This window comes from Scomber japonicus, chromosome 19, assembly GCF_027409825.1.
Source record: "Scomber japonicus isolate fScoJap1 chromosome 19, fScoJap1.pri, whole genome shotgun sequence".
Taxonomy (NCBI): Eukaryota; Metazoa; Chordata; class Actinopteri; order Scombriformes; family Scombridae; genus Scomber; species Scomber japonicus.
In genome coordinates this window covers 21,996,719-22,011,111 of record NC_070596.1, presented here as the reverse complement: position 1 = coordinate 22,011,111, position 14,393 = coordinate 21,996,719, and the positions used below count along the sequence as shown (strand labels likewise).

At 38.2% G+C, this 14,393-nt stretch overlaps 3 protein-coding genes and 5 non-coding genes across 9 annotated transcripts; 7 read left to right on the top strand and 1 right to left on the bottom strand.

Moving 5' to 3' along the window:
* The first annotated feature begins 2,309 nt into the window (after positions 1-2,309).
* On the top strand, positions 2,310-6,564 carry rpl7a (ribosomal protein L7a). The gene is made up of 8 exons (XM_053340283.1): positions 2,310-2,334; positions 3,951-4,071; positions 4,251-4,400; positions 4,702-4,842; positions 5,289-5,368; positions 5,610-5,740; positions 6,251-6,320; positions 6,431-6,564. The coding sequence occupies exons 1-8, from the start codon at positions 2,332-2,334 to the stop codon at positions 6,533-6,535; spliced, it is 801 nt and encodes a 266-aa protein (XP_053196258.1). The 5' UTR covers positions 2,310-2,331; the 3' UTR covers positions 6,536-6,564.
* Positions 3,580-3,651, top strand: LOC128380810 (small nucleolar RNA SNORD36). Its single transcript, XR_008323510.1, has one exon. It is a non-coding gene; the product is annotated as a small nucleolar RNA SNORD36 (small nucleolar RNA).
* Positions 4,113-4,181, top strand: LOC128380801 (small nucleolar RNA SNORD24). Its single transcript, XR_008323501.1, has one exon. It is a non-coding gene; the product is annotated as a small nucleolar RNA SNORD24 (small nucleolar RNA).
* LOC128380812 (small nucleolar RNA SNORD24) lies at positions 4,527-4,596 on the top strand. Its single transcript, XR_008323512.1, has one exon. It is a non-coding gene; the product is annotated as a small nucleolar RNA SNORD24 (small nucleolar RNA).
* Positions 5,140-5,211, top strand: LOC128380811 (small nucleolar RNA SNORD36). Its single transcript, XR_008323511.1, has one exon. It is a non-coding gene; the product is annotated as a small nucleolar RNA SNORD36 (small nucleolar RNA).
* Positions 5,423-5,497, top strand: LOC128380809 (small nucleolar RNA SNORD36). The gene has a single exon (XR_008323509.1). It is a non-coding gene; the product is annotated as a small nucleolar RNA SNORD36 (small nucleolar RNA).
* A 961-nt stretch (positions 6,565-7,525) lies between the features above and the next one.
* LOC128380189 (surfeit locus protein 1) lies at positions 7,526-11,149 on the bottom strand. Its single transcript, XM_053339906.1, has 9 exons — positions 10,990-11,149; positions 9,975-10,041; positions 9,547-9,671; positions 9,354-9,436; positions 9,048-9,239; positions 8,876-8,948; positions 8,063-8,225; positions 7,842-7,923; positions 7,526-7,744 (listed from the first exon to the last, which is right to left on the bottom strand). Exons 1-9 carry the CDS (start codon positions 11,050-11,052, stop codon positions 7,678-7,680), a joined length of 915 nt encoding a protein of 304 aa, XP_053195881.1. The 5' UTR covers positions 11,053-11,149; the 3' UTR covers positions 7,526-7,677.
* Positions 11,150-11,180: 31 nt separating this feature from the next.
* On the top strand, positions 11,181-14,087 carry surf6 (surfeit 6). Of its 2 annotated transcripts, XM_053339905.1 has the most exons (5): positions 11,181-11,381; positions 12,652-12,867; positions 12,985-13,067; positions 13,267-13,599; positions 13,648-14,087. In XM_053339905.1, the coding sequence occupies exons 1-5, from the start codon at positions 11,291-11,293 to the stop codon at positions 13,954-13,956; spliced, it is 1,032 nt and encodes a 343-aa protein (XP_053195880.1). In that variant the 5' UTR covers positions 11,181-11,290; the 3' UTR covers positions 13,957-14,087. The 2 variants fall into 2 exon arrangements, with proteins under 2 accessions (XP_053195880.1, XP_053195879.1); XM_053339904.1 differs by having other exon boundaries at positions 13,267-14,087.
* The last annotated feature ends 306 nt before the right edge of the window (positions 14,088-14,393 follow it).

The following is a 14,393-nucleotide window of genomic DNA, read 5'->3' as shown; positions in this document are numbered from 1 at the left end:
ATGCCCTGTAAGTGTTCAAACCCCCTGATAAACTACTCATTTCACTGGATAACGTAAATTACATACATAGTAGAGTGGTCTACTATAATATATAATAATAATGGTTCAGTATAAATCAGATTTCTATACAGAGGACCATAAGATAGTTAATGAACCCTGACGGAAAGACAATATTAATGGCAGAACTATCCAAAGTACATTAGACCTGTTCAAATAAAACCATTTGGACCTGTAGCATAAGTGTTTGTCCCATCTCTAACAGGCAGGCTTGCAAAATAATTAAAACTTGTATAAAATAATTTTAGGGTGAAAAATACAATAATAATTTACTTATTTTTAGGGGGGCTTAGATCAAATTTAGGGGTGCTTGAGCACCTCTAAAAGGTCTAAAATCGCCACTGTATACGGGCCAGAGCAGACGCATACCTGCTCAGGAGACTGAGGTCTTTTGGAGAGCAGAGGGGCCATAGACATATATAGATATAGATGTAGGCCTATGTCTATGAGGAGGGCACTACTGAGGACCTTCTATGACATTGAGGTGGCATCAACCATCTTTTATGGGGTGGTCTGTTGGGGCAGCAGCATCTCAGCTGCAGACAAGAAGAGACTGGATAAACAGATGTAGAAGGCCAGCTCTGTCCTAGGATCCCCCCTCGACCTGATGGAGGTGGTGGGAGAAAGGAGAATGATGACCAAGCTGCAATATCTGATGAACAAAGACTCCCACCCAATTAGGGACACTCTGACTGCACTGGGGAGCTCCTTCAGCGACAGACTGCTTCATCCAAAGTGTGTGAAAGAGTGATATCACGGTCTTTCCTCCCTGCAGCTGTCAAACTTCACAAACAGCACTGCTCCCAATCAACCTCACGCACACCCCAACCTGAATTTTACAAACTGCACTTTTAATGTTAATGACACTAACTAATGGCACTATCAGCATTTTTGGTACACTATTACTTTAAAATCTATGCAATATCTATATATAACTCAGGTTTATCATCATTCACCACTGATATTACTCTTGAACATAATGTCACTATTTTTTTACCCTATTTTTTACAACTATTGTCTTTTTATAGCTTGTGTACTTACTTATTGTTTTTTATTCTTTGTATTGAGGCTGCTGCAATAATGTAAATTTCCCCACTGTGTGACTAATAAAATAATTAATTATTCTTATCTTAATTTCTTGACAACTGGACACCTCCATCTTCTTCAGAAGATCCTGAGATACGGTAAAAAGCTCCAGAACAGCTACTGACTAACTATTTTGGTGTATGTACTTATATTCATATTCTGCTTTTTACACACAAACTACATTTTTTTTAGTTTTTAATCACAGTCTTTATACTGTGAGGAGTTCTGTGCAAATTGTATCAGCTGTTCAACTAAAGAAACATGAGTCAGGAATTACAGTCACGAATGTTGATTTTTTTTTCTTCTGTGCAAGCACATAGTCCACCCCCACTACACTGAGGCTTTATGAATTACTAGTGAGGCTTCAGCAATTTGAGTTTTCACATCAAGTGGATATATGCTGCATTTACAGTGTTTTTGACATAAAATTCCCTCTTTGTGTTTCCTCAGAGTGTTACTGTTGAGCTGCAGTGAATGTATAGTAACAAAGGGACGGACATTGGCACTGAAAAAACTATAAAGTTGAAAGATATCTATTTGATTTTACTGAATGTAGGCTATTTAAAAGTCAGTTGTCTGGAACATAGATTTAGGCGTATACATTAATTGACAAACAAACATACAAAATACCCTTGTGTAAAAAATTACATATTATTTATGATATGAAAACTTTTCATATTTTATGCTAAAAAGGTAATGTGGCTTTCCTCGTGTTCATACTAGGACAGCCTTACTAACGATTTGAGACCCTAGACCCTTTTAATACAGGCTTAACAACCTTTTATATTCAGGAAGGCTTTCTCATCCTAACTCGTATTTTATTTGCATTTTTAACACTGTAACATGTAGCACTTTGAGAAGTGCAGTACAAATTAAATAATTATGATTATGATTATTGCTATATAATAATTATATAATAATTAGTGATTTCGTAATTAATTTTAAAAATATGATGGAGAGTTGAAACAAATCTGCCTCATTGAGTGATAATGACGTACAGAGAGTAATAACCAGTATTACCGCTGATCCTAAGTCAGTAGGATCATTTTTAAACATAAAGCTGAGCCTACTAACAGCTCTGTGATCCGACTCCAGATCGGTGTACGTCGGGGTACGTCATCACGCTGCAAGCCTCGCCGTATTTACGCTACCCAGCATGCCTTGGTCTTCCTTTCTGCCTGAACCGACATGGTGGGTACACTGCTGTCTCTTCTCGGGAATTAACTCCGCTGTTGTATCTGCTCGCATCCTTCACTGAAAGCCTATTATCACGTTTTAAAATATCCCTGTCGATTATGTGAAGTCTGATCTTAATAATTATGTTTGTATTTGGCGTCGATGTTGTTTGGTTATTTATAAAAATGTAGTGAAGAGTTGACTTAAGTTGTCGCCGGTACGGGCTGTCAGAAAGCTAAAGCTAACGTGGGTGAACACGCGTGAATTTTAGAGACGTTTTCATTCCGTTTTCTGCCTTTTTCTCTGCAAAAATGTGAAACCAGGTGTGTTAACTGAGTCTCAATTGAATTATGTGTTTACTTGGAAGTACAGTTACTCATAATGCTACACTATACAGTCTAATGGTTTTAGGCCTGAGCTAAACTTGAGTTAATGGGAATGCTAATGGTGCTTAATGCAGGCTTGCTTCCTTCTCTATTAAATGTTTAAGCTTTGTTTTTTACGGTAATGTGAGAATGCCTTGCTTTGTATCTGAAATCCTAATGTTTTAGGTGTTGCAGCTGAGATAGTAGCATCTTAGGCTAGGTTTACCTTCATTAGCAGCAGTGCTTGACTAGCTTTAGTGACATTTTGAGCTTTTATTTCTTTAAAAATTTACCTTCAGTGTGTCTTCAGACTCTTAATGGATATGTGTTGTCCTGTGCAGAGTTTATTTAGGGAAACTTGAGTGCTTAAAAGGATGCAGTTAATGAAATGATTGAATCAGACAAGGCCCAGACATGCTGATGAGGAGTTTAACTATTATTCCAGGATCCTATTAAGTCTACATAAGAGATGTGATGTAGAGATGAATTGTGGCCTCCAGCATTTCTTACACTGTAAACACTATTGCACTACTTATGTCCTGTCTGCAGTTTATAGAAAGTTTTACATGTGTGTTTAGATATTGTATGGTAACTTGTTGATGGGTTTAATTTTAAGCTTGTGACACTAGAAGCTTTTATCTATAGCACAGCTGAACTAACTTAAAGCAAAACATTTATATTTTGGACATCCCTTTTTACAGGAAGGGATTATAACATCTCTAACTAATAGATGTTAAGTGTCTCAACAGAAAGCCTCATTGAGACTACACATTCATCCTGTATAAAAGTCTGTTGGTGAACATCCTTTGCTTTAATCTTCATGTGTTGAAGTTAATTTATTAGTTACATTAAGATCCAGTTTGAGGTTATTTTCGTCTAGTCTACTTTGGCCTTGATGCAATGATGACCTGAATTTCTTCACCTGAAACATCCCTTGATGCTTTTGAGCTTTTTAACCCTGAGCATCGGCCAAAGTATAAAAAAGAGAATATTTTTCCAGGCAGCATGTAAGCTGATCAGAAGTTTATTTTAAACTTGTAAATTTTAACTTCCTCTTTCCTACAGGTGTGTTTTTAAGATAGTTGTGATGCTAGGTGTTTTATCTACAGCACACCTGGTCTTTTAAATCTAACATGCAGCAAAAAGATTTATTTATCCAGCACTTTTAAAGAAAGGGACTATAAAAGGGTTTTGAGAAGTTTTCTTTGTTTATCCAGCGCTCATTCTCCTGCCATCACCTTAACAAACACTCTCTTTTCTTGGCAGCCTAAGGGAAAGAAGGCTAAGGGGAAGAAGGTGGCACCTGCCCCTTCAGTGGCCAAGAAACATGAGGCCAAAAAAGTGATCAACCCCCTCTTCGAGAAGAGGCCAAAGAACTATGGCATCGGTGAGTAGCCTGAAGATTAATTTAGGAGACATTTGTAGCAGTGCAGATGATGTTAAGAATATTTGCTATCTTAAGAACACTGCAGACAACCCACCAAGATCGCTGATGCACTGAGTATTATAAAAGTCTTTCCTCAGTTTAATGTCAGACACTAAACATTTGCTCTGTCTTCTTCACAGGCCAGGATATTCAGCCCAAGCGTGATTTGACACGCTTTGTGAAATGGCCTCGTTATATCCGCCTGCAGAGGCAGCGCTCCATCCTCTACAAGCGTCTGAAGGTTCCCCCCGCGATCAACCAGTTCACTCAGGCTCTGGACCGTCAGACCGGTAAGTTTCAGAGGCTTCTGACCATGATATCACCAGAAGTTTTCTAATGGTGTCCTGAATTTAACACGGGGAAGGCTGTAGTATTTCAAAGATGGTTCATGGCTCATTACAGAACCATTCTCACTTTGCAGATGATGTGAAAGAATATTTGCTATCTTAACAGCTGTGATGACATCCCACCAAGATCACTGATGCATTTACTTGAAATACTGTTAACTTCACCACCTTAAGACAAATCTAAAAACAGCCTGTGTTGGGTGGTTGAATATGAATTGAAATGTATTTGTATTTCCCCCCTCAGCCACACAGCTGTTCAAGCTGGCCCACAAGTACAGGCCAGAGACCAAGCAGGAGAAGAAGCAGAGGCTGCTGGCCCGCGCTGAGCAAAAGGCAGCTGGAAAGGGAGATACCCCCACCAAGAGGCCTCCCGTCCTCCGTGCAGGTGAGCAACCATGAACCAAAAGGTTATAACTGAAGAGCTGTAGAAAGTAAATGATGGGTGACATTTCATTATTTCACCAACACAAGATTAATATGGATCACGCTTTTCTCTAATCAATTTAAGTCAAAGAAGATATTAAATGTCTCAACCGAAAACCTCATTGAGACTGCACATTAATCCTGTATAAAACTGTGTTGGTGAACATCCTTTGTGTTAATCATCATGTATTAAAGTTAATGTTTTAGTTACATTAAGACCATCATGTGAGGTTATTTTAGTCTTGTCTACTTTGGCCTGATGCAGTGATGACCAGAATTTCTTCACCTGAAACATCTCATGATGCTTTTGAGCTTTTTAACCCTGAGTATCGGCCAAAATATAAAAAATACTTCCTGGGCAGCGTAATTGTTGATCAGAAGTTAATTTAAACTTCCTCTTTCCTTCAGGTGTGAACAGTGTCACCTCTCTGGTAGAGAGCAAGAAGGCCCAGCTCGTCATCATTGCCCACGATGTGGATCCAATTGAGGTAAATTAGGTCAAAAATAACTTGATGTGTTGAGTTAGTTTTAAAAGTGGTCACTGGCAATGATGTCTGAATTTCTTCACCTGAATCCTCTGTGTGGATCAAAACACGAGCTTTTTAACCCTGAGCAGAGACCACAAATCAAGAATACTTTTTTTTTTAATATGGATATCACAGTTCTTGGTCAGATGCAACAAGTTGTTCAATGGATGACCAACAACTAAACTATTTTCTGCTCTTCTAGCTCGTCGTCTTCCTGCCAGCTCTGTGCCGCAAGATGGGTGTCCCATACTGCATCGTTAAGGGCAAGGCTAGACTGGGCAGACTGGTGCACAGAAAGACATGCACTTCAGTTGCCTTCACACAGATTAACCCGTAAGTATGAGCATAAACTGAGCAGTGTGACAGTGAAATAATTTCAGTTTTTAAACTAGCAGAACTATGGTGGCATGACTATGTCAAGATCTATTCATAAATTCTCTCAAATGTTTCATATTTAAGTCAATCCTAAATTAGTAATTTTACAGGGCTGTTTTTGCAGTAGTGATGCTAATAATGATCAAATTGTGTTGCAGATTTTTATACTCAACCTAATAAATTTTATTTCTCAAAGAGATTGAACCTTCAATTAGAGCATCATGACTGAGGCTGCTGCAATATTGGAAGTAGAGTGAGTGCCGCAGCAGCCTCAGTCATGATGCTCTAATCGAAGGTTCAATCCTGACGTGATTAAACTGCTGCAGTGAACTAAACTTTGCCCCATCCTCTTAAATTTAGTGTTATAACCTTTTTTAAAAAACAAATGTTCATATATTTATCTGCAAATGAATTATAGCTCCATACATTGTCAGCACTGGTACTGACTTTCTGTTTTCTCTCTCCTAGTGAGGATAAAGGTGCACTTGCCAAGCTCGTGGAAGCCATCAAGACCAACTACAACGACAGATATGAAGAGGTGAGCGATCACTTTAGTTCACTGAAACATCTCCACAGTAGTGAAATTAAATGTTCACGTCAAAAAACAAATGTCACCTTGTTAACTTTTTGTTTGAATTTGTTTTGCAGATCCGTCGTCACTGGGGAGGCGGCATCATGGGTCCCAAATCCACAGCTCGCATCACAAAGCTTGAGAAGGCAAAGGCCAAGGAATTGGCAACCAAGCTTGGTTAAACTGTTTGGAATAAAAATGTATGTCCTAATGGAGACTGTGACTGTTCTATCATTGTTGCAACTACATATATGGGATTTTGGAATCAAGTTGGAACTGTACATTATTCATTTTCACTTTAATCTAGGACTGCATCTAAACTGGGGAAAAATGACAATCAGCATAAACAGATGTCAGTAAAACCCAGACTTATTCCATTTACTGACATTGAAGCACCTGGAAGAGTTTAACCTTTTAAAAACATGTTAACAGTTTACCTAAATGATTTATCATAATAGTGGCAGATTAACTGAGTCATTGTTGCATCTATACTGTTGCTGGCAAATAATTTGACCATTTCAACCCTAACCCAAGTATAGGATCACATTGGACCTCCGGTGGAAGTAGGGATGTGGCTGAAAATAAAGATTACAGATAATTACACCAAATTGAAACTAAGTGAATCTCTGAGCTGAAATTTAATCATTGATCAGATTAAACTGATATTGAATTAGTTCCAAAGACAGTTAAACAAGTGATGTGCTCATCTAGGCTGAAGACTGAATTAGGTTTGTTAATATACAGTGTGAAATGGTACAAATAAAGGGCAAATGCACTAAAATAGGGCATTTTAAGTGATTCATGAATCCAGTTTACAACACGAGTATAATTTAGAGGTTCAACATATCTAATGTAAACCTGCCTTAAATGTGGAGGAATATTCTGAGCTTGACATTGGAGCATAATATAAATTTAAGATGTGAAACAGCATCAGTTCAGTGAAATAATGACTGAATCTGAGAAGCTTGCATATAAATGTTAAGTGTTTGCAACTGATGTGTTGAGTTTAAATGTTATTTTCTATGATCAGAAGACAAATTTGCTCAAATACAACTTTAAAACTGATATACTTCCAGTTTAGACATTTTGTTAAGTACACACTTGTTTATGGCACACATGTTGGCAACATATGTAAAAATAAAAATAGAATCAACGCTCAAAATTTATTTATTAATATTCTCAAGTACATGTTTCAGGAGAATAATTATCTATTTACACATTTGAATATTTGCAGCAGGCTGATGTTTACAAATCAAACACATGATAGGCCTGCCCTGCATCATTTCAGACGAGGTGTCCAATAATTTCACTGCATGTCATCATTTCACAGTTTAATCTTCTTGATGAACTTTGCATACCACATGTAAGAGGTCGTTGCACACAGGCCATACCTGAGAAACCAAGAATGATCAGTCAGTTTAGTTCTTTTTAAAACAGTAAAAGAGACAAGAAGCGTCAATCTACAGTAGAAAAAGAGCTTCCACCTACCATGTTATTACATACTGCATGTGTTCGTTCCTCAGTGTGACTCTCGTCTGTCCACCGACCGGTCCACCAGGAATGGTGCTCGCTGCATGACACATTTCACCATTTCAGTACAACGTAATCTTTATTTATGAAAGTGGGATAAACAGTTCTCCTTTCAAGTTGTGTATATAATCTGACATTAACAATGATGTAGCTACGTCAAAGAGCATGATGGACTTTACCGTAGTCAGCATCGATGAAAACGGGCTGCGCTCCTGTGATTTGGGACATAGCCTCCAGGTCGCGGTAATGCCATCGGTTTCTGTCCGCATCATTGTTCGGTACAAACGGTTTACGGATCTCTGTCAGCCTGACGACCCCGACCACTTCCACCTCACCTTCCACCTGCACAGAGGGGTTACAGGGTGTTACTGTAGAGCTGCAATGAGTGGTCGATTAACAGAACATTAATCTGCAAGTATTTTGATTGATTAATTGAAGTTCTTTTGATCCAATTAATCAATTAGTTCCTTTGTCCATAAAATGTCAAAGTTGTGAAAAATGGCACTTTTGCTTAAGATGAAACCTAAAAATGTCTTTCCTGACCAAAACACCACAATACAGCTGCAATGACTGGTCAATTATTTAATTAGTCAAATGAATCGCCAACTGTTTTCATATTCAATTAGTAGTTAGTAACTTTTTTGTTAAAATGTCCAATTTCTCTTAATTCCAGCTTCTGTAATGTAAATATTTTCTGATTTATTCTGTCATCTATGATCATTAACTGAATCTTTGGGTTGTGCACTGACATTTGAGGTTATAGCTTGGGTTTAAGGAAACAATCATCAACATTTTTCATCCTATAGACCAAACAACTAATGATTAATTGATAAATAATCATTAATTAATGATTTATAAAGCTGCAGAGGAATAAAAGTGTGTGATACTGCCATTAATATAACTTGTGATGTTAGATGAATGTGTGAGGTTAGGAAATGTGTTAGGTGTTTGGAGTTGGCAACAGGAATGATGATGTGTCACATGATCCGAACCTGTCCCTTCATCCTGGTCTCTGGTCGTATCTTCTGTCGGGGAACGTATCCTCTGTTCACCAGGATCGTGATGCTGCAGCGACAGACAGATAGCACAGATCAGTGTAACATCACATGCAGTTAACCTTGTAACTACAGGACCAATTCAGTCTGATGCGTCTTTGCATCTTACCCGAGGTCAGTGCAGTGGAACGGAGTGATGACATTAGCGCCCGTCTCTCCACTGGACGACAGCGTTCCCGCCTCTCTGGCCTCTTTAGCCGGGTCGACTGGTGAACGCGGCAGGATGTAGAGCTCCTGTGAGTGGTCGTACTGTCCTCGCACTCTCACCCGTCTGTACTCCAGCTGATTCAGCTCATTAGGACTAGAAACAGAGGGGAGAAGAATTAGCACATGTGCACAGTAATCAAGTACAAGAGTAGATCTAAGGGGAAGCATGTGTGCTTGTGTTTTAAAAAAGCGTCTCACAGTAACTCACTCAAGAGGAAGAGGAATGGGCTCCGCAGTTGTGAGTTTTCTCAGATCGTCAATCAGCTGCAGTTTCCACTGGCGTCGTTTCACCTGGACAAAAACACAAATATCTTTAACAGTGAATATCGTGTGATTATCTCCGTCTAAGCAGCAACAAGCTACATCAATGTGTTGACAGCACAAATAAAACTAAGCTGTACCTGCCACGTGCCGAGGCCAAAGGTGGTGACTGGGATCAACAGCAGAAGCCATTTGAGGAAAGAGTCTTCTCCGCTGGCTGCTTCGGTTGCTGTGGAGCTGGACTGTCGCAAGTTCACTAACCTGCCTGTGAAATAACGTTCAGTTAAAGCAAAATTATATGTAGGAGGAGGAAAACATAGTATCTAACTTACATGAGTTGATAAATGTATGTTTTAAATATTGCTTTGTTGCTTTTCTATACTTCAGCTTGAATAGAGAATTGTAAAAGAGGTTTATATAAATCAGAAATAAGGTAAAGTTTGGTTTTATACTGGTCCATTTCATTTTATGTGTATGGAATTTGCCAAAAATGATGAACAATTGGATTAAAAATAAGTGTAAACTGGACTCTGGTGTCATCATGCTTTATGCTGATTGAATTTTTTACCATTTGATGGTTTGAAGAGAGGCAATCTGGGCAGGAGAAGAGTCCTCTTGATGAAAACAACATGCGTCTGAAATTACAGGAAACAAACTCAATTTTATATCAGCTGGCAGGGATGGATTTAGTGATGTAGGGGGGGCAAATACTGTTTTACTCAATTTGTTGGTATAAGTAGTGGTAGAAGAAGAAGCCAAAGCTTTATTCTTGACTAAAACTATGAATACTGCATGGTAAAAATCCTGCAGTGAAATTTTACTTAAAAGTGAAGAGTGACAGTGAGGTATTATTAGCGTTAAGTACTTAAAAGGACCAGTGTGTAGAGTTTAGTGGCATCTATTGGAACTGACGTGGCAGAAATACAATGTAATATTCATAAGTATGTTTTAATTAGTGTAAAATCACGTGTAACTAAGAATTGGCCCTTTTGAGCCCTGAATACTTCAGTTGGTTGCAATCTGTAACCTTACCACTAGGTGTCACCAAATCACAATGGTTTAACTCTAATTTACTTTAAACGTCTTTTCAAGGTGGAACATATATATAACTTAATTTAAATCTTATATAATATTGAAAAGCTTAAGGAATGCATAATATTTTATATGTTATATATTATGAGTAAAATCTGAATCTGTAGCATAACCAGTAACATTTATCACATTTATCTTCCAGGTAAATGTAGTAGTATGATGATAAATCCTCTAAAGCAGAAGTAGAAGTACACAGTAAGTAAGTAGTATATAAGTGCATGTTATGAAGTGCTTTTATGGCCTTATGTAAATTATTTCAAGGCATAATGAGTAAAAAATAGTAACATAATTCAATATTTTCATGTCAAAGCATCATAATAATTGTATAGCTGTTTGGAGCCCTTTTAATTAGGGGTCCAGGTAGGTGCATACTTTGCCTAAAGGTAAAATCTGCCCCTGTCTGTTGGTGAGTAGATACAAACACTGACAAAAATGACTTTACTTTCAGCTGTAAAGACGCATGAAATGAAAAAATAAAGCAGTCAACTTACGTTTTTCCTCAGTGTGTTGATCGTCCTGGTTGTGTAAGCCAGCACAGCTTTTAGAGACGCCATACTCAATCAAAACATCAATGAAAACTGAGCTCAAAATGGATAAAACGACCTCCTACAGAACAGCTACATAACAACCATGTTTCCATTCAGAGGGGGATTTCTTCTGGTGTTACTACTTCCGGGTCAGCCGATGCTCCGCCCAGTTGTTTTTTACCCACGTGTGTGCAGAAATTTGTATTTTTATCAGCTCGTTTCTGTCTTAGTGTGTCTGTTTTAGAGTCTCATATTATTTATCGACATGGATCTCGCCTCCAAGGATTCATACATGCAAAAGTTTGCCAGTAAAGTCTTTTCTCAACGAGACCAGGAGCCGAGGAAGAGACCTTTTGGTAATGTCAAGCTCAGTTTATTAGTTACCTGTAGTTTACATCCTACTCTAGACAGCATGTCAACCATTTTATATTCTGTAACTGTATGTAATACTGCTGTGTCATTATGTGGTTAAAAATAGCATTTAAACTTAATATGTGGTAAATGATCTGGATGCAATTGGACACAGGAGACGCTGTAGTTATTTTTTGCTGGTATTAAAGGACAAGTTCACAATTTTTTATATCTGTCAGAAGACCAAATGAACATTGAAATATCTTTGTCTTGCTGTAATAATTCCTCCTGTTCATACTGACCATTAATAGATCATTTCATTATGTATTTACAATGTTAGTAATGGGGGTCAAAATCTACAGACACTGTGGACTTTGGCCCCATCACTTACATTTGAAGAGCATTTGTGAGACCTTTTTAATGGTCAGTATGAACAGAAGAATGATTACAGTCACTGTTAATATGGGCACCTGACTACTGCTGTAATTGTGATAAGTGATATTTCATTGGACTTATTGGTGAAGCAAAAACATGAAACATACTGAGTTTCCAGCGTCTTAAATTTGATGATGTGCTGCTTTTCTTAGTTTTATATTATTGTGACTTATTATTTTTTGTGTTTGTTTGACAAAAAAGGACATTTGAAAACATCATCTGACTATAGACAACATGACTAATCGACAATTTGGATTAACAATTGAATAAGAATCAAATAATCAACCTGCAACCCCAAATTTTGCACACCACATGTTAACGTCACAAATTTGTTGATTAACAGGTTTTAAATCTCTGTAAAAATATAAAATAGCAGTACTATTACAAGACTTTCTGATGGGAAGTGTCAGCCACAATATTGTTTGCAGTTTTTGTCTCATAAAAATGAGGAAACAAGGTTTTTATGGTCCCATAAACTATTTCTATATGGTAGCAGAAAATCATATGACCTGCACTTTTCTGCCCAGTTATTGGTATTTCCTAACTGTGCAAAAGTTCCTTTGGTAACTACAACAATTCAGAAGTGTGGCATCTAATCGGCAATACAGCGTTGAACACAGCTTTACATTAAGCTATTCATCTACTTATTATTTTCTTCATTAAATGTCTTCTTTTTCCTTTCCAATAGTCAAAAAACACAAAATATTTGGTTGACTATCATAGAAAACTAAGAAAATCAGCAAAAATGTACATTGAGGAAGCAGAAGCAGAGAACTTTTGCCATTTTTGCTTGATTGTGACACTTATTATTTAAAAATGTGTATTTTTCTCTGTGTTTAGCTAAGGGTCAAAATGACACTGGTGCTCCTAAGAAAAAGAAGAAAAAGTGTAAAAAGAAAAATTTCAAAGAAAGGAGCGGCGACGAGAAGAAACCTGCTCCCAAATCACAACAGAAGCCTTCAGGTGCTCCAGGAAAACAGAACACTCCAGCCGCGGGAAAACTGACTGAGTCCAAAGCCAAGAGCGTAAACGGAGCTACAGCACAGACACCTACAGGTACAGCAAAACTGCAACGTGCATCTGAGTTTAGTGATGAGTAGATTTAGTGACTTAATGTTTCCTTTTCATCACTAGAACTGTCATTGAATAATTCCTTCTTTTTTTTCTTCAAAGGAGGAAATGCCAAGTCCAACTTCTCCACAGTAGATGTTCTACGAAAGAGGCTACATGAAAAGATTGAGGAGTCCAGAGGCCAGGTACGCAGTTCATAGAGACACCGACACAAAGCTACATTGATGTTTATTCATGCTCTCTGTTAGTGACAATATAACTTTTTGTTCTGTGTAGTGTCTCCATCCTTTGTGATTCTTCCTTTTGAATCACAAAGGCATCTGAATTTTGGATTTATCTTAATTTCTTTGACGCTAATCATATTACATTTGTCTTTTTTATCAGGGAGCCCCAAAGAACGCTTTATCCGAGGCAGTCCAGGCAAAGCGAGCAAAACGAAAGCTTGAACGAGAGCGCAAGAAGAGGAAGAGAAAAGAGTTCCGGATGAAGAAACTGGCTGAAGAAAGCGGCCAAGAGCAGGAGCCGGAGATAAAAAAGGAAGCGGAGCAAGCCCCGGCCGCGAGCAAAAGAAATGAAGTCGCCATCATCTTCAACAAAGTGGAGACAGTGGATGAGGAGTACGTGGACAAAATCCTGAAAAAGAAGAACAAGAAAGAGAACGTTAAAGGTCAGATAACGCCGCTGACGGGGAAGAACTACAAGCAGCTGCTCAGTCGCGTCGAGGCTCGCAAAGCAAAGCTGGAGCAGCTGAGGGAGAAAGACGAGGGGAAGGCTCAAGAGCTGGAGAACAAGATGAAGTGGACCAACATGCTCTATAAAGCAGAGGGACTCAAGATCAAAGACGACGAGGACATGCTGCGAGCCTCGCTGAAGAAAAAGGAGAAGAATCGCACTCAGAGGCAGAAGAAGTGGAACCAGCGTAGCGAGAACATCGTAGAGAAGATGCAGCACCGGCAGGACAAGAGAAGAAGAAACCTCCTGAAACAAAAGAAAGCCAAAACGGAGAAGAAGAAGAACAGGGCGAGAAAGAAGGGCCGAGTGTTGCCCGAGGACTTGAAAAAAGCTGCGGTGTAGTGGGGAATGTGTTTTGTCTAAAATATGTCTAAATAAGTTTAAAATGATCTTTTTAAAGACATGATACAAAGTTCTACTGCTGATTGTACACATTGTACCTTCTTTTCTGTCTAGGAGTGATGTGATGTGTGTTAGGCTCAATAAAATGTGATTTCTTCAGTATAATGAACATGTATGGAAATCTTTTTTGTGGAGTTTATTGTATCTATCTATCTATCCATCCATCCATCCATTTTCTGCCGCTTATCCATTATTGTATTTCTCTATTTATAATTTTACCAAATATCAGGATGAAAAGATGGATAACACCCTGATGTTTGTCTGTTGAATATAAGGCTACCCATAATGTACCAAAATAGGTCTGTTAGCACTGCAAACAGTAATTAATACGTGAAATCATATTCATTTAATCCACAAGAAGACCTTGGTGTTAAAGT